Source organism: Eleutherodactylus coqui, chromosome 4 (assembly GCF_035609145.1).
Source record: "Eleutherodactylus coqui strain aEleCoq1 chromosome 4, aEleCoq1.hap1, whole genome shotgun sequence".
In the NCBI taxonomy this organism is placed as follows: Eukaryota; Metazoa; Chordata; class Amphibia; order Anura; family Eleutherodactylidae; genus Eleutherodactylus; species Eleutherodactylus coqui.
Genome location: NC_089840.1, coordinates 194,654,940 through 194,679,778, shown reverse-complemented (window position 1 = coordinate 194,679,778; position 24,839 = coordinate 194,654,940). Strand labels below are relative to the sequence as shown.

At 44.7% G+C, this 24,839-nt stretch overlaps 1 protein-coding gene across 1 annotated transcript in view; it reads right to left on the bottom strand.

Annotated features, from left to right (window-relative positions):
- Positions 1 to 861: 861 nt before the first annotated feature.
- Positions 862 to 24,839, bottom strand: part of LOC136625915 (neurotrypsin-like) — a 63,305-nt gene continuing 39,327 nt past the window's right edge. Inside the window, exons 12-15 of the mRNA XM_066600511.1 lie at positions 12,952 to 13,030; positions 6,505 to 6,627; positions 4,309 to 4,586; positions 862 to 1,517 (exon numbers count right to left, since the gene is read on the bottom strand). Of these exons, the coding sequence (XP_066456608.1) occupies positions 1,207 to 1,517; positions 4,309 to 4,586; positions 6,505 to 6,627; positions 12,952 to 13,030 (791 nt within the window). The 3' untranslated portion in view covers positions 862 to 1,206. The remainder of the gene's footprint in view (positions 1,518 to 4,308; positions 4,587 to 6,504; positions 6,628 to 12,951; positions 13,031 to 24,839) is intronic.

Sequence of the window (24,839 nt, the reverse complement as noted above, 5' to 3'; positions counted from 1 at the left end):
TGTGGCAGAGCCCCCTGTAAAGTGTGAAGAGTTCATGACAATACTGTTTCTTTGGATGAATTCTGAATGCCGAAAGGGTAAGAGGAAGGCTTATGGACCATCTAAAGTCCACTGTTGGCAATGTTATTCAGAAATGGAATGTGGACAACATGAGCTGTGAAGGCATTTCGGACATCGTTAGCCATTGCTCAGGAGGTCTCACAGGCCACTGGAACATCCATTAGAACTAAAATCATTCATAAAGGAACTGCATGCGAAGGGTTACCATGGACAAGCAGCTGCACTCAAGACCAACATTACAGCAGTAAATACACAGAGGCGCCTACAATGGTGCTTGGAGCGTCATTGCTTGGGCTATAAATTAGTGGAAGCAAGTGTTGTGGACAGATGAACCATCTTCAGATCAGATGGCCACACTTGGGTATGGCAGTTACCTGGAGAGCGATTTCTGTGCGACTGCATTGCTCCAACAGTGACGTTTTGAGAAGGTTCTGAAGTCCACCGTCTAAGCCATTGGGTGCAGAGATATTCCGGACAATGTGGCAATACTCACCCTGTGGCAATACTATAGTGTAGCTCCGTGTCTCTACCAACATGACCGAGCACTATGTCATACAGAATGCAGTGTTAAGTCTTGGTTTGAAGAGCAGAACATCTGTAAACTTCATTGGCCGGCCCAAAGTCCCTATTCCATCAATCAACTTTGGGATAAACTAGAACGCCATATCTGTACACGCTCAACACATTCATCATCCCCACATCACTATCTGAAGCTCTTCTCGAAGGAATGGAGGCAAATCCAACCACACATTTATCACAATTCGGTGGAAAAAAAGCAGCCTGGGAGGATTACTGCAGTCATTGGGGCCAATGAATAAAACCAAATTTAATCACCTTCCATGTGTGTCCCAATACTTTTGCCAACATAATGTATGTTCTTTAGCTCTGTAAAAATCATATTGAGACAATAAGCATCAAATGAAATAATATATTTATATACACACAATAATTTTGTTATAATGACAAAAACGCAACATGGAGACATTTCACAGCTTTGTTTCTTTGTACATCGAAGGGCTATACATGGAATTAAGGCATGTTGTAGAGCACATATTGTTCCAAGCTGAATCTCACGGCAAAAAGTTCAGTTTTCAACATAAGTCATATAATTCACAATGAACGAAGATTGTTTGTTTCGTTTTAGTCTCATTTCAGCTTTGTAACTCTCTTGATCCAAGGGATGAACCTGTTGACCTTGGTATATACTCCAGGATAATCCTTTTGTCCACATCCATAGCCCCAAGAAGTTATCCCTACTATTACCCATTGTCCACTGGCATTTTGGCACATGAGGGGACCCCCACTGTCTCCTTGACAACTATCTACTCTATTGTCTTCAGATACATTTCCAGCGCAGATCATTCTATTCGTAAACTTTCCTTTGTAACGAAATACACATTTCTCTTTGGGAAGGATTGGAATTGCGCCCTCCAGAAGTGTCTTCGAATAGGAGGTACCTGTGACATGAAATTTAAATCATTAGTAAAACATATATTTAAAGGGTTTGTACCAAGATTCAAATTTATCCTCTATCCAAAGGATTAGCAATAACTATCTGATCATGAAAACAGGGGGCCCGGAATTAATGGTTGAACATGTTCATAGTTGCTCCACTAATTTCAATGGGACTGCAACAGCAAGCTGAGTTTAAGTGCTTGGCTATTCCTGGGCATTCCCACTAGAATGAAAGGAATGGCATCGTGCATGCTCGGCTGCAGCTACTTTTATACAGGAGGACACAGGATTACTATTCTCATGATCGGTAAGGGTTCCAGCAGTCGAACCCCTAATGATAAGATAGTTAGCCTCTTTGTTTGTGCACTACATGGCCATAAATACATAAAGTTTTTTGTTTTTTTTTACATTTATTTATCACTATATGCAAGAATTTGGGTCCATTCAGCCATATAGTTATTTTTTTTTAAATTCTTTATTTATGAATTTTCCATTTTTCCAAAACAACAAGTTAAATCACTGTTAGGTAATGCAAAGAAAATGACAACCTGCAACCTAACCAGTGGTACAGAATTCGTCAACGGGATTAAGGCAAAGTGCTAAACATTAAAGCATGTACAATAAACCCCTGGAGGTGGGCCTATTCAGGTACTACCTATGGTATTGCAAATGTGAACTGCAATTATGCTTGGTCCCGGATTTTGCAACCCCTGTAAAGAGGTAAGAGGACCCTCATTAAAGGTCAGTCCCCGACCCATGCCTCCCCACCGTTCTACCTAAACCCAACCCACCCCATGTACCCTCTAGATTCCTCTATTCTCGTGATAGTGACGGAGAACCTCCTAATTGTAAACAGCTGACTGTGGTGTAACATTAGGACGGCGTAAGATTAAAAAAACAAACCATAGGAAAGGAGGAAGAAAGGGGAAAAAAAAGGGGGAAATCAAAATCTAAAAAGGAACGGAATAGAAGGGAGAAAGGGTACATCGTAATGCATAGTCTTACATTTGTCCCCATATTATTTGGCAGGACCTTGGAGCACTGCAGCATCCCTATCTGAACTGTGCTAAGGGCATAATTCTGCTCTCTAGTGCTCGTTGTATAAGTTACGGAATTCCAAAGAATCCTGGAATTCGATCCAATAAAACCAGGTTTTCTGAAACTTATCTTGTGTACCTTTTACTGAAGCTGTCAAATCCTCCATCTCCATTATCTCTTTAACCATTCTAAACCACATCTTAATTGAGGGAGACACATTCTGCCGCCATAGCCTAGGAATACATGCTCTTGCTGCGTTTACCAGATGGCATACCACAGACATTTTATATGTGGACACAGGTATGTCATTGAGATGCAGCAGGAACAGCGCAGGTGATTTGGGTAGAATGAAGCTTGTGAATTTGGAGGTAATCCGCCATACTTCGGACCAGAAACTGGCCAACATTGGGCATTCCCAAAATATGTGTAGCATTGTACCTTGTTCTCCTCCACACCTCCAACACTCAGGGGAAACGGAAGGGAACATCACGTGTTAGCGAGAAGCCATATATTTATTATTGACGTTACTTAAGCACATGTATTGAACAATAGAGTCTTCCCAAATCTGTTGAAGGGGGTTGAGATCAGCGTTCCATTTGGGCCAGTCACATTCTTCTAACCATAACTTTAAGGGCTTATTGTGCACAAAAATATCACATATTAAACTAATTATACATAATTACCTATTTGAAATCAATGGGAGCATGCTTGTATATTTTTGCATGTGCAAATAAGCGAGACATGCCCGAACAAAAAATACAGTAAAATACACACACGTGTGCAAAAATGCAACGTTGTGACATACTATAGCTATACTTGTAGCTATTGTTAGGCCGGCTTTTCCAGGCAGACGCGGGCATCGCTCTGCTCCTCCTATATGAGTGGGCTTGTAGCTGTGTACTTTCCATCAGCAATGTAGGGGTTAATCCTTTCCAGTACTCTCACGCTAGCTCCAGGGTAATAGGCTATTGCCCTCCAATTTAGCTGGGCTGGGGATCCTCCTCCTTGCTTGAGTGTTGATGTGAGTTTGTCTCAGTCACCTAGAAAAGGTCTTCTGCTTCTGACTCCTGTGTCTGCCCTGATTCTGGGACTTACTACCTGGATTACGATTGTACTCTGTCTGTCCTGACATTGGACCAGATTTTGATTGTAGTTCAGACTGTTTCACGGTGCATTGCACCGGTGTCTCTGACTTCCGTGGGTCAGCTGCCAGCTAGACCAGGACTACTCCATGAGGTACCGGCCTGCTCGGTTTCCCACAGCAAAGACCATATCCCTATACAGGGATTAAAGGAAACCATCAGGATAATGCCTTTACGATTAACCCAAAGTCAAATCGGTTAGTTGCCACGGTCTGTGCACACTCGCTGTCCAAAACAGCTGTGTAGCTCCCATGGATCTTCATATATTAAAGATCTATGGTCACTCCACCTTTGTATCAGGTAAAGATGTCTGCGTATTCTTAGATGAACATGAAAAAACTTGTCCATTAAACTCTGCATCATAGTCCACTATTAGCTTCTTAAAGTCAGCATTTTTGGTTATTTGGATGCACACAAGATAATGATCCTGATTTTATATCAGTATTCCTGTAAACATCGGTATACTGCCCAAAAGAGGGCTTTAGCTCTATTTTGCATAAAACCTTCTAAATAGCTACCACAGTGGTCTCTATGTAAATGCATTTATGTTCCAGGGATCCAGTATACAGTAATAATGGGGTATAGGTGTAATATAATAATACAACAGACATACCTGTGTCTCCCCACCCAGAAATAAAGCATGGCTTCTTATACGCAGATGACTCCTTCCGTTCCGGAAGACATATTGGCAGGACGTGGTAACTAAATGATATGCAGTGACCTTCCTTTCCCTGCAATCTGACCAATGCGATGTCATTGTCATTGCTGCCACTATGGTATTTCTTATGTACAACAATCTTCTGCACTGGTAGCTCACGCTCAAAATCATCTTCTACTCCAGAGTGGTAGTCGCCAACTCTCAGCGAGTATTTGTGAGCTTTGTCACCAAACCTGGAAACCGCACATGAAAATGAACAAAGCATTAAATATCACATATCTTTACAAACACTTGCAATGGCTATTTGTAAAGAATACCTAATCACAGGTAAATAGAAGGGAAGCTAAATGTGTACAAATGAAAAATAACACTATTTCTGACCATTATATGACATGTATCCTGATTTTTATCCATGCAGGGTGTACATCTCATTCTCAGTTCTCTCAGAACTGGGAGGAGCTGTTGCTGTGCTGTGTTCTATAAACTGTACACAGAGAACTGCAAATTACACTAACACATAGAAAAACAGATCATCATGTAGAATAGTGTACAGTAGTACTGAGCAGTGGAAATGTGAATAAGGAGCAGCAAATAATTCATCATTAGTTCCAGCAGAATGCCTACTCCTCCCTACCCTCTGTTCTCATAGACTTCAATAAGCACGATGATTAATCCCCTCCTCCATTTCCTGTTCTATAGTTGTGTGGTTTCCAGTAACAGGCTTGACAGCAGGCAGTGGACAGCAATTTAGGAGGAAGGGAGACCCCCTAGTCACTATAAAGAGACTTTTCAGCATAAAAATGTAATTTTAGGTAAATAAAGTAAATTGTAGTTTTGCTGTTTTCCACATTAGCTATAATATAAGCACAAGTTGTTTGAAAAGTTAGTGACCATTTAAAGCTCTAGGCAGTGTTAGGGTGCTTTACATCTGTGGTGGGGGATTCTGTTGGCCTGCTCCATTTGGGGAGCAGGAAAGGGGAATCCCCTGGCCGAATGGATCTGACTTATGACGGAACCGAACGGTGCTGAATGGACCCCATTGACTATAATGAGGTTTGTTCAGTTTCTGCCCACCTGCCTTGCATTTTCTTCCAGTACTTTGTGCCATGTCTGCAATGGAACTCCAAACAGAGGTTTCAATGCAGATATGTAGGCAGCCTTAGTATTCTAGTTTTCTATGTGCTAGTATCCTAATGCATGACTCTATTAGTAGTCTAGTAGTTATATAGAGAATATGTTAAATACAAACCAGACACCACTGATTATACCCTTCTAGTTAATTAATTAGCAGAACCTTGATAACTAGGTTTGCATTCTACCCAGGGGTGAAGGCCAGTTTATGATGACCTGCCATATTGTTTTAGGTAGTGTGCACTAGAGTTATCTTAAAAGAAGCGCCTCATAGACTCTTGATCGCTTTCCCCACCCACATGCATGAATAAATAAAGGTACCTTTACATGGGACAACTGTTGGGCTTTCACACAGTAGTGACAGTCATTGCACTGGAGATTTCTTCTAGATGCCTACCTCTATTTACTACAAACAGGCAGTTGTTTACAGATTGCCTATCTATGAATGACTGCCTGTATTGCATGGGCTGATAGCCACTTGGTGAGCTAAAAACTAAAAAAAGTCAGTGCCCTGTCAGTGTCTGTGTGTACATCGACCAATTATTGCTGAAAATCACTGTTTCCACCAATTATATTTGGTTGATAATCGCCATGTGTAAAGATGGAGACATGCAAGCACGTCTTACAATTGGTGGACTATTACTATTGGGAGTATTTGGAGAAGTTACTTACAGACAAAGAGGAGCTGATTAACTTTTTTTTTTGTATGAAACCTACAAAGTTGTAATGCATACCCAACAAGCAAGTTTGCATCCTTTATTTTACGACAACACCCGCTAACCACAGGATAATCGGTCAGCCTATTACCTCTTTAGGTGTTATAGCCCTGGCACTTCTTTGTAGCATTGCAGCAGTGAGTGCATGAACAGTATGAGAACACACCCTGAACCGCTAATTTGTCCATGCTCACACCTTCTGCTACTTCTCAGGGCATAAGTCCTATTTTTCTTCTTGCTCCTACCAGGCACATTCTGTATACCTACTTGGCCTGCATACTACTTACTGCTACATGTCTCTAACCTTTTGAAGCAGTGAGCAGCTGTTAGAGCCCAGCAGCTGCTTATTAGTGTAGCTCCACATAGCAGACGAGTTTCTTTGTGGAAGCCCTTAAGCCTCAGCGAAGCCTGCCATGGCCAGCCGCCCCTGTAGAAGGAAATGGTAAAATATAAAATTTTCATTTTAAAATTATTTTGTATCTTTCTGTAGACATCATATTTTTAGATGTACTTCACCATAAGGGCGCCTACCCACTTGCGTTGCCGATTTTCGCGCGTGAAAAATGCGGCGTTTTTGCGCGTTTTTTGCAGCCCTCCATTGACATTCATGGGTGCATTAAGAGAAAAATAAGGACACATATGCAACTGACAGTTCCTATGTGAAAAAACCCCACGAAACGGAAAAAAAACCCCAGATGGACAAGAACACATTCTATACTAATTGCTCTTGAGAAAAAACGCAAAACATCACAGGAAAGAAAATCGCAAGTGGGTAGGCACCCTAAGGCCGACTTCACACGAGCGTAAGCACAATTGCGCATACCTTAGTAAAACTTTTTTGCCCTTTGAACGAGGCTTTTTTGCGCTCCTATCGTTGCATATTAATGGAATTTTTGCTTATTCAGGGCTGGGCAGATGAACACGCCCCGATTTAAATGGCTTAATGAGTTACAGATATGTTCATTTTTTAACGGAATTGAGCAGCGTATTGCGCATCTGTGCGCGTATTTGTGCACCCCGCCATTGACTTCTTGGGGGACCCTTGGTGAGCAAATGGGCAGAAAAATAGAGCACCTTTTTTTGCGCACAGAAAATGCATGCATTTGAATGAAGCCACTGAAATGGGTTCTATTCACTGTGTGCGATAATATACCCAAATGAAGACAACCAAAAGGCTCATTTACACGGGACGAATGTCAGGCAAGCGATGCTCGACACGCACTCCCGAGCTGTTACACAGGAGCTAGAAGCACTGTCTCGGTCACAGAGCAGCCAGCAGGCGGGCGGGGAGGCTGCAGGAGATTTCACTCCTCACTCTCACCTGCCCCTCTCCATCGACTTAAAGGGGTTGTCTCGCGAAAGCAAGTGGGGTTAAGCACTTCTGTATGGCCATATTAATGCACTTTGTAATATACATCGTGCATTAAATATGAGCCATACAGAAGTTATTCAATTACCTGCTCCGTTGCTAGCGTCCTCGTCGCCATGGTTCCGTCTAATTTCGGAGTCTTCTTGCTTCTTTAGACGCGCTTGCGCAGATCCGTCTTCTCCCTTCGGCTCCGCTCGGCAGCATCGGCGATTTGGCTCCGCCCCCTTGTACGCGTCATCGCGTAGCTCCGCCCCCGTCACGTGCCGATTCCAGCCAATCAGGAGGCTGGAACCGGCACACATCATGGGGCGGAGCTACGCGATGACGCGTACAAGGGGGCGGAGCCAAATCGCCGATGCTGCCGAGCGGAGCCGAAGGGAGAAGACGGATCTGCGCAAGCGCGTCTAAAAAAGCAAGAAGACCCCGAAATTAGACGGAACCATGGCAACGAGGACGCTAGCAACGGAGCAGGTAAGTGAATAACTTCTGTATGGCTCATATTTAATGCACGATGTATATTACAAAGTGCATTAATATGGCCATACAGAAGTGCATAACCCCACTTGCTGCCGCGAGACAACCCCTTTAACATAGCGGCCATTCAGTACTGAACGTCTGCTATTTACACTGAACATCAGCTCATCGTCCATTGTTTATGCTGCATTGACATAACACATGCTCATGATGTGAAAGAAATAATTCCACTTTCACTTTTTTAGTACATCTCGCTCATTGAGAGATGTGTACTAAATAAAGGAGGGGGCAGAAAGGGTTAAAACCCACTTCTCCCTCCTCCTCCGGGTTATCAGCAGTGGTTCTGCTCCAGATTGATTGCAGAAGCAGGAGACTTTAATCCTGGCCTTAATTTTACATATGGCTGGGCTTTAAGTCCGCACCAAGCGCGATATATTTACAGTGCTTGTTCCTTAATGGGTTAAAGAAGTTATCCAGTGAGTTTAAGGGGCTTTCTGAGAGTGAACTAGGAGAGCGTTGGCAGCACTGGCGTAACTAAAGGGGATGTAGATGATATGGTTGCACCCTGGCCCAGGAGCCTTAGGGGGACCATAGGGCCTCTCTTCTCCATATACGGAGCCTAGTACTATGAATAAAGCATTATAGTTGGGGGCTCTGTTACAGGTTTTGCATTGGGGCCCAGGAGCTTCAAGCTACGCCCCTGCGTTAATGGGTTAAGAAAAGTTGGGGGGCCTCCAAGATAAACTTTTGCACCTCGGCCCATGAGCCTTTAACTACACCCGTTTAGCAGTATCATTCCAGGCCACTGCACGATATTCGTAGCCGTGGCATTTTGATCGGCGGGGGTTCCGAGGCTAGGTCATCGATAGTACACTCTTGGAAAGTCATGTTCAAATTTCTCTTATAAAGTCAGGAAATACTGTAAAACAATAAACAAGCCTATGCTCACCATTAGGTTTCCATGTAAGCGGAAAAGAGAGGGGTCTGCAGGAGGGATAACTGGAGCTCCAGGGGGTCCAGATAGTTTAGTATTGACTCATGTATTATTTCACAGCATTTCCTGACTTTATAAAAAAAAATAACTCGCTGAACAACCCTTTATGGTTCCTTCACATGGGCGGGCGTATTTTTGTGCGCTTTTAAGTGCACAAGATTTACGTGCACAGTATGCAAAGAATAGTACCCATTTATTTCAATGGGTTCATTCTCGTCTCCTTTTTTGCGCTCGTAAAAAAGAAAAAAAAATGCAGCATGCTCTACCTCTGTGCGCCTTTGCTCACCAAAGGTTCGCATAGAAGTGACCGCGTGTGCAATGGGATGCGCTATTCTGTGGGAAAGAGAACACATCTTTAACGCCATTTAATTCAGGGTGTGGTTGTGTCCTATGTACAAAAACACATGCTCTGTGTGCAAAAAACACTCATTCACAGTGCAAATGCTTCGTTCTGAGGTGTGTGCAATTGCGCATATGCCCATGTGAAGGAGTCCTTAATGTCAGCTTCCCTGATGATATTAAACGGATTGTCCACTTTGAAGAATCTCTGCTTGTTAGAAGGATCCATTGTCAATACGCTGATTACAAAGTGTCCCACTCCTAGGACGTTGAATGGTCTGGGGTATCCAAATGACAGATATTCATGGCATAGTCATAGGATATGTCACATGTTTCTAAGAAGGCAGGGGTGCCACCTAACTTATTCTCACTTTTTGGGAGAACTGAGTTCAATAACAGCTATTAAACATTCGAAGCAGCGTTATAGGGGCAGCCAAGCATATGGACATGCCATAAATGTCATCTAAAACCTCTTTCAAGCAAGGTAACTGCACACTAATATCATGCTATCAATTTTAACCTATTGGAATGGAAAGCATAAGACATGTCTTCAGTTTCTTGGTATATATATATATATATATATATATATATATATATATATATATATATATATATATAACACAACAGAAGTGAGGCCTCTTGATGCCAACTGACAGCAAACACTATCAGAAAGCCACCATGTATTCGGCTGCTAGTAGTAAAAACCATGGGAGCAAAATATATACTGTAACTGGGAAAAAGACTAGTGTGAAAAAAGCCTTTAGTGCCTTTTGGCACTCCAAATATGGGTCTTTGTATTTTTATTTTATTAGTTGTCTTTAGATATCTATCCACTATCTCAATAGTCATAGACAAATACATGAGCATATATAAGGACACTGAGACACAATTACTAAGCTAAATGCACCAGAGTTTGTGCTCAATTTGTGCCAAAGAACTGGCATATATACCTTGGATCAGATTTATTATGTTTTTTAGACACTTTTTGCACCTCACTAGACAATAGAGCATGATTTAGAGCACATGTGTCAAACTCAAGGCCTGCCACATCATTTTATGTGGACCGCAAGGTCCGGATGCAAAAGGACCGTCTCTCTAGTTTCTCTGGAGGACGCAGCCAGCACTTGACAGAAGGGACGGTGCCAGCACGGGAAGCGGGTGCCACTTTAGATTCTGAGCTCTGGCACACCTCTGCACCACTCTGTTCAGCAACTCACAGGTGGTGGTACACCTCCAACCCCCTACACGGGCACCATAGATACCCACCAAGATAGGAAGCTCGGAGCTTAAGAGGTGGAAGGGGCTGGCTATTATCTAGCCTGGTCCTAAAGGACATCTTGGCTATTACTGACTAAGTGGTGCACCATGATATCTCTGGTGGAACAGTTTGAACTATTTTATCAACAATCTAAAAAAAGGTGCATAAGGAAGACGGTGGGACACTTCCATTTGGTGCATAATACATCCAGTGTAGCTCCTGCCCACTTACACCCTGTGCCTCGGTTTTTGTATGCAATCCAGAGAAACCCCTTCATGGTGCCGAGAGCTCCATAGACATGTTAAGGAGTAGTCACATTTAGGGCTCATTCAAATGAGTGTATGCAGTTTCAATCTGTGAAATATACACTTTTTCAATGACCAAAACGGCGTATTCACTCCGTATTTGGGCCTACTTGTGTTTTGGGGTTTTTTAATGTGTTTTACACGTGCACAGAAAAAACATAGGTCACATAGATTTCTCACTTTTCATGTGATTCCATTGACTTTAACGGGCAATTTCGATGCTTAATACAGATCAAAATAGGACATGCTGCGATTTTTTTCATGTGCGTAAAATACATGCATGAAAAACGCATGTCTGAATACCCCAATACAAATCAATGGAGTTTCAGATCTTGGTATTATAAAAAATACTTGCTTAAAACGGAGCGCAAATACACCAGTTTGAATCAGCCTTTATAAGCGGCCCTTTGAAGGCAACCATAGGGGCTTCTTCACACAAGTGTACGCACAATTTCGCATGCTTCAGTGCCATGTATTTGAGCTAGTCTTTTTATACGCATGCATGTCCGCATATTTTACTGTATTTTATGTGCACACTGGACTGGGTTTTTTGCTCACTAGACACTGGAGTCCTGCTATGTTCTTTTTTTTCACTAAATTGCGCAGTATACTGTGCATTTGCATGTCCCATAGACTTCTGGTGTACAAATGTGCACGAAAATAGAGCATGCTGTCTTTTTTCCGTATGCTTGAAAATAGGAAATGAGAATGAACCCATTGAAATCAATGAGTTCTATTCTCTACGTATGGTGTGTGCAAATTTTTAAGGTGCAAATACGTCCGTGTGAAGCCTCCATAATGCTGATGCGGCCTTTGGGAAAATGAGTTTGACACCCCAATGTGCAGAAAAATATTTGCACAAAAAAGGTGCAGAGTAAGGCTACTTTCACATCTGCGGCAGGGACTCAGTTTCCCTGCTCTGTTCGCCGTTGATTATAATGTCATTGATTATAATGTCATTGATTATAATGCGCCATTGATTATAATGCGGTCCTTTCGGCTTCTGCTCCGCACCCCGGCACTTTACTGAAAGAAAAAGCATTGCATGCAGCTCTTTCTTCCGGTATTTTGTGCCGGATTTACAATGGAAGTTCCAAACTAAGATTCCAGCACAGATGTGAAGGCAGTCTAAGTGAAGCAATTGGTGACATAAAGTTGTCTAATGATGCGCCAAATTTATCAAACAGTTTGATAATTTTATGGGTATTTAGTCTAGTTCTAAGTTGTCTAAATGAAGACAGTACTAATAAATCTGCCCCACTGTCTTTTGGTGTTTTCTATCTATAAAACTGCAAAAACAAATCACATAACAACCTCAGGGTGCGTTCATACAAGCGCATAAACGGCGCGTTTTTGCGCCCAATCGTATAAACGTGACCATCTGAGGCATTGGTTTCCAATGTATTAGTTCGCACGGGCGATTTTACGGCGCGTAAAAACGGCAATCCGAAAAAAAACCCGGAACATATGCGACCGAAATACGCGCCAACGCATATTCGATGGCCGAAAAGATAGTTTGCAAAGTAGGAACAAACGATAATACGCTTTCTAGCTCTGGTCATGATCGCCGAAAAACGTTCTTTCCGGCGATTAAACGCTGCGCACGTGCGAACGTAAATACGCCTACGCTCGTGTGACCGCGCCCTAAAATATATAAAAGTTAAAAAAAAGTAAATCTCACTACTGCTAGCCAAGATTTAATCTAATTGTATAATGTGATCACTTTCTATACTTCTTTATAATGTAGAACACATTTCTTACTTAAAACTGCATAAAAAGTTACCAATAAACATGTCACCCGCTCTTCATCTTGACCATGTTTGGTGAAAAATGAGAACTATTAATCCCTTGAACACAAGTGCTGTGAGCATGAAATAAACTTGTACAGATGTTTCAGACAGTCTTTTTGGCAAGTGTCAGGCATTTCAAGAGGGGTGAAAGACACAACTACTTTTCCATATCGTGTAAAAAGTAAGAAGGAACTAACTCAACATAGAAGTTACATGTATTACCGCATGGATTTGGTTCCACCGACAATTCTCTTCTTTCTCCGAGACACGTGACTTATGCCGCACTTGGCAGATATACCATCTAGTCAACAAAGTAAAAACATATGTAATTCTCATGTATATCCTTTTTACCAAATATCTGAAATAGCTAATAATTCATGTACTTATTTATTTACTAGATAATCGCACTAAAGAGGGATGGGTTACAGTCACCTAGAGCCTAGGAGGTTAAAGGGGTTGTCTGGGATTTTGGGGGACTTTTTTTCAAGCTGCGCATTCTCCATACACTTCAATGCAAATGTGAGTACTAGAGATGAGCAAGCGTACTCGGATAAGCACTACTCGCTCGAGTAATTGGCTTTATCCGAGTATCGCTGTGCTCGGGTCTAAAGATTCGGGTGCTGCTGCGGCTGACAGGTGAGTCGCAGCGGGGAGCAGGGGAGAGCGGGCGGGAGAGAAGGAGAGAAAGATCTTACCTCCGTTCCTCCCCGCTCTCCCCTGCAGCTCCCCGCTCCGTGCCGGCACCCGAATCTTCAGGGACGAGCACAGCGATACTCGGATAAAGCCAATTACTCGAGCGAGTAGTGCTTATCCGAGTACGCTCGCTCATCTCTAGTGAGTACGTTTGTGTGCTCCCTGTCTCCAGGGCCAGTAAGTCCTGCCAAGCAGTTTTTATTTCATTCAAAATAATAATTGCTTCTTTGACTACAAATAGAGACAGATAGATATGAGATAGAGAGACGAACAGACAGAGATAGATAGATAGATAATGAGAGAGATAGATAGATAATGAGAGAGAGAGAGATAATGAGAGATAGATAGATAGATAGATAGATAGATAGATAGATAGATAAATAATGAGAGATAGATAGATAGATAATGAGAGAGAGAGAAACATAGATAATGAGAGAGAGAGAGAGAGATAAATAGATAATGAGAGAGAGGCCGCCTGCAGACGGGCGGAAATTCCGCGGCGGGATTCCCCGCAGAATTTCTGCCTCTGGACGCCTGCATAGGATTGCATTACAATACGCACTCCTATGCAGACGGCCGTGGTTTGTCTGAGGGAAATCCCGCGCAGCAAGCAAACCGCGGCATGCTCTAATTCTGTGTGGGGCTCTGCGAGCCCCGCACAGAAATGTCATTCACCGGCCTCCGGCTCCGCTCTGCGCATGCGCTGGCTGCCCGGCAGCCGGCACATGAAAGAGCTGGAGCTGCGGGAGAGGGTGAGTTCCGTGCTGCTCTCTGCAGGCACTCGGGGCGGGTCCGGCTGTGAGAATTCTCGCAGCCGGATCCGACTCGGCCATATGGCCCTTCACAGATATAGATTTAAAAGAAATAAACTTTATTCGGGATTATCTTAAAACCAGGGGCAAACATAAAGACACTAACAGACATATACCGACAGGATAAAAAAACACAGTATCAACCCACAACCGGGGACTGTCCACTATCTCAAGTATCCGGCTATATAAGCAGATGATGGCGGAGAGAGTGATGTGGAAGAGCGTTATACCCCAGTGTCGTACGTGTATAGGTAGATGATACTGTTATGGGTTGACTTGGTGATTAATGTACGTCATACAGTAATGTAATACCGACATTCGTCTCTCAAGTCAGGAAATGCACATGGGTACCAGGTGGTCAAGTGTGTCTTGGATGGTTGGCCAAGGGTACACAGTGGCTCATGCATAGACTACAATTGTAAACACTGGCCCAGTGCTTATTGACGTACAACCTCCGAAGAGTATTCATGAATTTCTTATTTTATTACTCGTTCTGTGTTGGTGAAACTACTTATGTTCGAATATAGTACTTTTAAATCATGTTCGACGCGTTTCCCTGTCACTATGTATGACAGCTCATCAGGAGCAAGGCATACGGATTGCCCACAGGTGAGTATTGTCGTATCAGGAAAGAACTGAGTATAACCTCGTCAATGATTATAAGGAGATAAGTTCGCCTGTCGCGACGAGACAAGCTATAACGTGACCCAATAATGGGATGTCGTGTGCTTGACTCACGAACAGTGATCACTCTCTACCGCCAAGGGCTATAAATATGCCCCATTCATAATGTCAATTGTATACTGATATGTTTGACGTCTAAAGTGCCGTGTGGTCACAGGGACGTATCCACCGCAAACTGACCAATGCAGTCAATTGTCAGGATGTTAGTGCCATTCTGATAAAAAATTTTCAGATAGAGGCAACCTGCATGACCTGATGTTGACATCTCTTCTCAAAGGGAGTCTCAGTGTTGGATTTAAGTATGGCTACAATCAGCCTTACCCGTAAGAAGCCTTAATGGGGAGGTTTATGGCTAATAGGGGCAAACTGCGTGAAGCCGCGGTGCCAGTATGGTACATGGCTACAAGCTCATTGACACCCCTTGCAATCACTGTCAGAGGATCAGTAATGTGGTAGTTTGCAGGCGGCCAGAGAGAGAGATAGATAATGAGAGAGAGATAGATAGATAGATAGATAGATAGATAGATAGATAGATAGATAAATAGATAATGAGAGAGAGAGAGAGAAAGAGATAGATAGATAATGAGAGAGAGAGAAAGAGATGAATAGATAGATAATGAGAGAGAGAGAGAGATAGATAGATAGATAGATAGATAGATAGATAGATAGATAGATAGATAGATAGATAATGAGAGATAGATAGATAATAAGAGAGAGAGCGAGAGAGAGAGAGCGATAGATAGACAGACTGACTTTTCATTTTCAACTTAACAACTTTTCAAGACATAAACCAACAATAGGCACAACTGGGTTATTCACCACTTTATTTCATCGGCACGTGGCGGGTGTCACCCAATAATACAGAGATGTTAGTCTATTCTCTTTGTTTCTATATCCCCTGTAACACAACCATTGGGGACACATTTATTCTTCATTCACCATGGTACCAACCCAAGCATCTATTCTAAAAGAAGAAATGTGCACAACATTTCGCTTAAATGATATAAAAGCATGAGGGTTGGTGAAGGACTGTGTTGTCAAGCATACGAGACTAACGCATATATCCAAGTAATCCTATTAGGCATATTCATATTAGTAGCACATTCTTTATATATGTGGCAGCTGAAATGGTTATTTTCTGCAATCACTGATAACCTGCTCAGCTCACAGATTTTACACCCAGTGTCAATTCCAAGTAGATTCTTAAAGAAATGCCTGGTAGCTGCTTCTCCACAATGTATGAGAAATGAGCTGGAAGATGCAAAGTTACAATGGCTGACTTCAGTGCTCTTTGCCAAAGAGATATTTCTGGTCGTAAATGTTGCTTCAGTTGTTGCCTTAGTTACACATTAATTAAAAAGAGTTTCTATACCCCCTTCATTTCGTGCCTCCTCCCTCTCAGTAGGATAATGTTGGGGGTCACTGCAGAGGGTCATCACTACATGCACAATTCAATGTATTGACAGGCTGTATCTTAGAAGTGGTTGGGGACCCCAGGGAGATATCTCCATTGTGATGGTTAATGAAAGAATGAGAAGACAATTATCTGAGGGAGCTGGAAGGAACTTTTTATTTCTAATATTTAAGAAAAAGATGAGAGATTGAGTATATGTATAGCCTTACCACAGACCAGCTCAATGGAACAGCAAGGTGCCATTTTAATTAAAGGGAATGAATAATCAAAATATTTCAAATTTTTTTTCTTATGTTAAACATATTTTTGAATTTTTTTCTAACTTTCCTTGTCACTATCTGTATTACTATGCTATAAGAACTGGAAAAAAAGGGAAGGGGAGGCAGTTTAGCAACGTCCAATGCAGGGAAAAGCTTACAGGTGCCTCTATTTAGAAAATTAAAGTCATTCTGAGGATTTATGGCGAAAAAGAGATTTCCAGGCTTCAGTGTTATTTTTCGCTAATACCTCGTTCCAGGCCATGTGAATGAACGAGAAAACACTAATTAAGATCAGGACTTGATTGCTTAATTTCTTCATTAACGTGATTTAACGGCGCATGCGGGAGACAGCAAAAGCGCTTACGCCTATAAAGGAGCCTTTCAGGTGCGTTTAGACTAAACAATAATTGTTCCAAAAATTGGTCAAACAAACGAAAGTGAATGATAATCGTTCAATTTAAATGCGAGCCAACGACTGAATGACTGATGAGAATCGTGTGCTTCTCATTTGTTGTTCAGTTTCAGGGCTCCTTCACATGGGCGCTGCGATTGCTGGTTGCACACTTTGTGGCCAAAAATCGTACAAACAAGAGGCAGCTCTGCTAAACTCCCTCCCCTCTCCGCTCCTTGCCGGCTGCCAAAAAGTGAGGGGGCGGGAGCTAGCGTGTTAAATTCCCACCCCCTCTCTGCTCCTTGTCTGCCGGAAAGGGGAAGGGATAGGACGAGGAGGTAGCTAGTTTGATAATCTCCCGCCCAGCCCCTGGCAGCCGGCAAGGGGCAGAGAGGAGGAGGGAAGCAGTTAAACTCCCTCTCACCTCCCTCAGTCTGATAGACTCCCTCCTAGGAGTCTATGGGATCGGCCGCTGTATTCTGGCAAAAGATAGGTCTAGTCCTATTTTTTCCGGTCAGCGTAAAAGTGGCTGGCCGATTTCACGCCCCTAAAAATCGCCCATCTGAACAAATGCATTGGAATCCAATGTTTCAGATGGTTGCGGTTTTTGGCCGTTGTTTTATTGCGGCAAAATCGCTGTGATAAAACGCCCGTGTGAATAAAGCCTCAGGCAACATAAAAATCAGCATTGGCTCGTTGGCTTCTCATTGCGTTTAAACACTGATCATTCAATGTTTTAGGCCTCTTTCACATGGGGACCTATACGGGCAAAAATCACGTGCATAAAAAACTCGTGGCCTTTAGAACCAGCGAGTATAAAAATCAGCATCAGCTCGTTATATTCTCGTTGCGTTTATACACTGATCATTCAATGTTTTAGGCCTCTTTCCTAGGGAAATCTACACGTGCAAAAATCACCTGTGTAAAACATTTGTGGCTTTTAGAACCAATGGTTTCCTTCAGAGGAAGGAATTCTAGACAGGCAAAAAACATCTGAACGTTCCCATAGGAAAGCATTGATTCCAATAGCCGCAAGGTTTTTACGCGCATAATTTGTGTACGCGTCACTCCCCGTGTGAAAGAGGCCTTACATAGGAATGTGAAACGCTGAACCAGAAGTTCACGATTCCCAACTATGATCTGCCTGTCTAAACAGGCTGCATGAGGGCGAACGAGCTGGTGATGATGTCGGGCAAACGAGAATAGTTCGGTTCTTGTTTGGTGTAAAACCAACATTACTATTGCTTTGGACAGAAAATGGTGCATATTACAGTTTAATTCGGCACCTCAAAGCAGGCATACAGATATTAATTTCTGTCTTAACGACGTATGATGCATGTGTGAGTGCCAGAATTGTGAGTTTTTTGTCAGCCAGCCACTTAACTAAGACTAAATAAAAAGTAATAAAAAATTATTAATGGTATCAATTAAAACTACAGCTCGATCTGCAGAAAACAAGCCCTCACACAGCCTGATTAACATAAAAATAAAAAAAGTTATAAGGGTCAGAATGAGGCAACAAAAAAACAATGGTGCAATGGCATTTTTTCATTTTCACCCCACTCAGAACTTCTTAATAGTTTTTCAATACATTATATGTTTTATTCAATGATACCATTAAATATGCAACTTGTCCTATAATAAACAAGCCTTTATAATGGTTCTGGTGACAAAAAAATAAAAAAGATATTGCTCATGGAATGAGGGGATAACAAACTAAGAACGAATAATTAAAAACAAATTGGCGGGTCATTAAGGAGTTAATTGTGCCCAAGCCTACATTTTGTCTACAACCACATCTGCACCCATCTCTAGAATGAGAGTTCATAAAATGGTAGAGTTGGAAGGGACCTCCAGGGTCTTTGGGCCCAACCCCCTGCTCAGTGCAGGATTCACTAAAGTATCCCAGAGAGATGTCTGTCCAGTTTGTAGACTTCCATTGAAGGAGAACTCACCACCTCCCATGGCAACCTGTTTCACTCATTCATTCCCGTAACAGTCTAATATCTAATCTGTGTTTCCTCCCCTTCAGTTTCATCCCATTGCTTCTAGTCTTTCCTTTGGTTATTCCCTAACCCCATCCTGGCTTACTGCTGCGACCAATGATGACCCAGAAGTATGGATACATCTAAACTGTCTGTTCTACACTATTTTCGTAATTCCCATAGAAGTGAATGGAAGTTAGGCAAACAGTGTAGCACAGCAAGTTATGGTGATTACTTAATTCAGGAGTCACGGAGAGAGTGTAGAGCAGGCACTTCAGCTGTTTTCATACTTCTGGCCAACAGTAGTCACAGTGAATGAGCTGCTATTCCCAATTCCCATCTCACGTTTGGCTAAGATCAGAATACTTCCTTAAGTGGTCACTATGGTTTATACTTTTATGTGGATATTTAGTGATGAAGGTTGGGGGGGACATTACAGTTCTTATAGGATATTTTAGTCTGTTCCAACTGCTGTATGTGAGTATGGCTTTAAAGGGGTTGTCTGGTTTAGAAAATCCATATTCATGCTATAGGGCTTAAATGCTTGTAGTGATAGACCCTATAATAGGCTTGGGATTGGAAGGCCTTTCTAAAACAAAGAAGTTGTCCAAAGCAGGCAATTTTAATGTATCTTTGAGGCCCCATACACATATGCCGCAGAGGTTTGTTCTGAGCCTTCCCCACAGATCCACCGTGGCATTTCAGCTGCCATGCCAAATGCTGGATGGACGGATTCTATTATAGTCAATGGGGTCTGCTGACACATTGCAGTTTTGCTGATTTGGTTGTTTGGCTCAAAGGTCCAAGCCGAACAATGGAAATCAGACTGGATTAAACACTTTTTCACCTATCCATAGGAATCAGTGGGGTCTTGCTGCTGAGACCCCACCGATTTCAAGAATGGGGGTCCATGTATCACCCTGCTCCTCACTGTGGGCTTACTTGAACCCAACAAAGTGAGTAGGAGATTGAATGGAGTGGTGGCCGAGCATGCATGGTGCCACTGCATTCATTTTCAGTGGGAATCCTGGAGATAGTCGAGCACTTGTACACAGCTATTTCAATCAGCAACATTGAAATGAATGGAGCGGCAGCTGCACATGCTCGGCCAACTACTCCATTCAATCTGACATCAGTGTGGGTGTGCGCCGAGGGCCCATAGTGACAGCAGAGAAGGACACGGAACCCCTGTTTTTGGGATCGGGGGGTCTCAGCGGTGAGACCAACATAAATCACACTTTTATCACCTATCCTATAATGTTTTCTGGTTCAAGCACTTTCATTTAACTGCAATGTAACAGTCACCAAAGGTTGAGCATAATTTGGTATCCCAACTTCATAGAAATCAATGTGAACTGATAACCTCATAAGTCCTAACTTATCTGGAGTTGTATGGCATTCCAGAACTAGTCAGTGTATGACACATACGTATTATTACATAGTTTTAGTCTTTATGAGTTCTAATATTGCCTAATAATAATATGGTATGATAAATAAATAGAAAATAGACAACTTTGCAAAATATTGTTAATATGTCATCTACACTCTTTGCTAAAAAAAAATCAAGCACCTAGAAGGAGTTGATTTGCTGCATAGTGTATTAGGATCGTCTAATCATCCGACCAATATGAACAGCTCCAACTGTTTCATTGTCTGCCATCCAGAGACAGGTGGCGCCATCATTACAGGTCCTTGTGTTTGTCAGAACTATTTCCAGACACTTGGCTGAAGGACATTTGGTCTCACGGTGCCCATTACATGTACTGCCTTTGTCACTCACTATTGCCTCCGTTTGCAGTGGGGTCACGAATAGACATGAGCGAACGTACTCGTCCGAGCTTGATACTCGTTCGAGTATTAGCGTGTTCGAGATGCTCGTTACTAGAGGCGAGCACCACGCGATGTTCGAGTTACTTTCACTTTCATCTCTGAGACGTTAGCGCGCTTTTCTGGCCAATAGAAAGACAGGGAAGGCATTACAACTTCCCCCTGCGACGTTCAAGCCCTATACCACCCCCCTGCAGTGAGTGGCTGGCGAGATCAGGTGTCACCTGAGTATATAAATCGGCCCCTCCCGCGGCTCGCCACAGATGCATTCTGACAGAGATCAGGGAAAGTGCTGCTGATGCCGGAGCTGCTATAGGGAGAGTGTTAGGATTGATTTTAGGCTTCAAGAACCCCAACGGTCCTTCTTAGGGCCACATCTAACCGTGTGCAGCAATGTTGAGGCTGCTTTTGCAGTGTTGCACATTTTTTTTTTTTTTGTATATCGGCCGTGCAGAGCATTGCGTCCACAGCACTGCGTCCTGCAGTAATTTTACATAGTCCAGGGCCAGTAGTGGTGGTGAGGCAGGGACAGTGAAAGACATATCCAGTCTATATAGGCAGTGGGCTTTTCCAAAAAAATTTGGGAAAAAAAATCTATTTGGGCTGCCTGTGACCGTCCTGACTGTACTGCGTCTCTGCTGGGGGTAGTTGTCCTAATTCATACGCAGCCAGCTAAGTGTTACAGCAGACTTGCGCAAAATTCTTTCCTGGCTCTGCGTTGCCTCTTACATCACCGCTGTCATCCTGTCCAGAGTGAAACAGTCTGCAGTAATTTTACATAGTCCAGGGCCAGTAGTGGTGGTGAGGCAGGGACAGTGAAAGACATATCCAGTCTATATAGGCAGTGGGCTTTTCCAAAAAGATTTGGGAAAAAAAATCTATTTGGACTGCCTGTGACCGTCCTGACTGTACTGCGTCTCTACTGGGGGTAGTTGTCCTAATTCATACGCAGCCAGCTAAGTGTTACAGCAGGCTTGCGCAAAATTCTTTCCTGCTCTGCTGTGCGTTCCGTAAGCGAAGTCAGCCTCCAACCACAGGCCAATAAGCGGCACATTTAATTACAGCGTTCTGTTTCTGCACTACTGGTAATACAGCATGCTGAGGGGTAGGGGTAGGCCTAGAGGACGTGGACGTGGGCGAGGACGCGGAGGCCCAAGTCAGGGTGTGGGCACAGGCCGAGCTCCCGATCCAGGTGTATCGCAGCCGACTGCTGCGGGATTAGGAGAGAGGCACGTTTCTGGCGTCCCCACATTCATCTCACAATTAATGGGTCCACGCGGTAGACCTTTATTAAAAAATGAGCAGTGTGAGCAGGTCCTGTCGTGGATGGCAGAAAGTCCATCCAGCAATCTATCGACCACCCAGAATTCTGCACCGTCCACTGCTGCAACTCTGAATCCTCTGGCTGCTGCTCCTCCTTCCTCCCAGCCTCCTCACTCCATTACAATGACACATTCTGAGGAGCAGGCAGACTCCCAGGAACTGTTCTCGGGCCCCTGCCCAGAATGGGCAGCAATGGTTCCGAATCCTCTCCCACTGGAGGAGTTTGTCGTGACCGATGCCCAACCTTTGGAAAGTTCCCGGGGTCCGGGGGATGAGGCTGGGGACTTCCGGCAACTGTCTCAAGAGCTTTCAGTGGGTGAGGAGGACGATGACGATGAGACACAGTTGTCTATCACTCAGCCAGTAGTAATTGGAGTAAGTCTGAGGGAGGAGCGCACAGAGGATTCGGAGGAAGAGCAGCAGGACGATGAGGTGACTGACCCCACCTGGTTTGCTACGCCTACTGAGGACAGGTCTTCAGAGGGGGAGGCAAGTGCAGCAGCAGGGCAGGTTGGAAGAGGCAGTGCGGTGGCCAGGGGTAGAGGCAGGGCCAGACCAAATAATCCACCAACTGTTTCCCAAAGCGCCCCCTCGCGCCATGCCACCCTGCAGAGGCCGAGGTGCTCAAAGGTCTGGCAGTTTTTCACTGAGAGTGCAGACGACCGACGAACAGTGGTGTGCAACCTTTGTCGCACCAAGATCAGCCGGGGAGCCACCACCACCAGCCTCACCACCACCAGCATGCGCAGACATATGATAGCCAAGCACCCCACAAGGTGGGACGAAGGCCGTTCACCGCCTCCGGTTTGCACCGCTGCCTCTCCCCCTGTGCCCCAACCTGCCACTGAGATCCAACCCCCCTCTCAGGACACAGGCACTACCGTCTCCTGGCCTGCACCCACACCCTCACCTCCGCTGTCCTCGGCCCCACCCACCAATGTCTCTCAGCGCACCGTCCAGCCGTCGCAAGTGTTGGAGCACAAGCGCAAGTATGCCGCCACGCACCCGCACGCTCAAGCTGGAGATGCTGCCGTATAGGGTTGTGGAAACGGAGGCTTTCAAAGGTATGATGGCGGCGGCGGCCCCGCGCTACTCAGTTCCCAGTCGCCACTACTTTTCCCGATGTGCTGTCCCAGCCCTGCACGACCACGTCTCCCGCCACATTGTACGCGCCCTCACCAACGCGGTTACTGCCAAGGTCCACTTAACAACGGACACGTGGACAAGCACAGGCGGGCAGGGCCACTATATCTCCCTGACGGCACATTGAGTGAATTTAGTGGAGGCTGGGACAGAGTCAGAGCCTGGGACCGCTCACGTCCTACCCACCCCCCGAATTGCGGGCCCCAGCTCGGTGGTGGTATCTGCGGCGGTGTATGCTTCCTCCACTAAACCACCCTCCTCCTTCTACGCAACCTCTGTCTCGCAATCAAGATGTGTCAGCAGCAGCATGTCGCCAGCAGTCGGTGTCGCGCGGCACGGCAGCACAGCGGTGGGCAAGCATCAGCAGGCCGTGCTGAAACTACTCAGCTTAGAAGAGAAGAGGCACACGGCCCACGAACTGCTGCAGGGTCTGACAGAGCAGACCGACCGCTGGCTTGCGCCGCTGAGCCTCCAACCGGGCATGGTCGTGTGTGACAACGGCCGTAACCTGGTGGCGGCTCTGCAGCTCGGCAGCCTCACGCACGTGCCATGCCTGGCCCACGTCTTTAATTTAGTGGTTCAGCGTTTTCTGAAAAGCTACCCACGCTTGTCAGACCTGCTCGGAAAGGTGCGCCGGCTCTGCGCACATTTCCGCAAGTCCCACTGCCACCCTGCGCACCCTGCAACATCGGTTTCATCTGCCAGTGCACTGACTGCTGTGCGACGTGCCCACACGGTGGAACTCTACGCTCCACATGTTGGCCAGGCTCTATGAGCAGCGTAGAGCTATAGTGGAATACCAACTCCAACATGGGCGGCGCAGTGGGAGTCAGCCTCCTCAATTCTTTACAGAAGAGTGGGCCTGGTTGGCAGACATCTGCCAGGTCCTTGGAAACTTTGAGGAGTCTACCCAGATGGTGAGCGGCGATGCTGCAATCATTAGCGTCACCATTCCTCTGCTATGCCTCTTGAGAAGTTCCCTGCAAAGCACAAAGGCAGACGCTTTGCGCTCGGAAACAGAGGCGGGGGAAGACAGTATGTTGCTGGATAGTCAGAGCACCCTTCTGTCTATATCTCAGCGCGTTGAGGAGGAGGAGGAGGAGCATGAGGAGGAGCATGAGGAGGATGAGGAGGAGGGGGAAGAGACAGCTTGGCCCACTGCTGAGGGTACCCATGCTGCTTGCCTGTCATCCTTTCAGCGTGTATGGCCTGAGGAGGAGGAGGAGGATCCTGAAAGTGATCTTCCTAGTGAGGAAAGCCATGTGTTGCGTACAGGTACCCTGGCACACATGGCTGACTTCATGTTAGGATGCCTTTCTCGTGACCCTCGCGTTACACGCATTCTGGCCACTACGGATTACTGGGTGTACACACTGCTCGACCCACGGTATAAGGAGAACCTTTCCACTCTCATACCCGAAGAGGAAAGGGGTTCGAGAGTGATGCTATACCACAGGACCCTGGCGGACAAACTGATGCTAAAATTCTCATCCGACAGCGCTAGTGGCTGAAGGCGCAGTTCCGAGGGCCAGGTAGCAGGGGATGCGCGGAGATCAGGCAGCATGTACAGCACAGGCA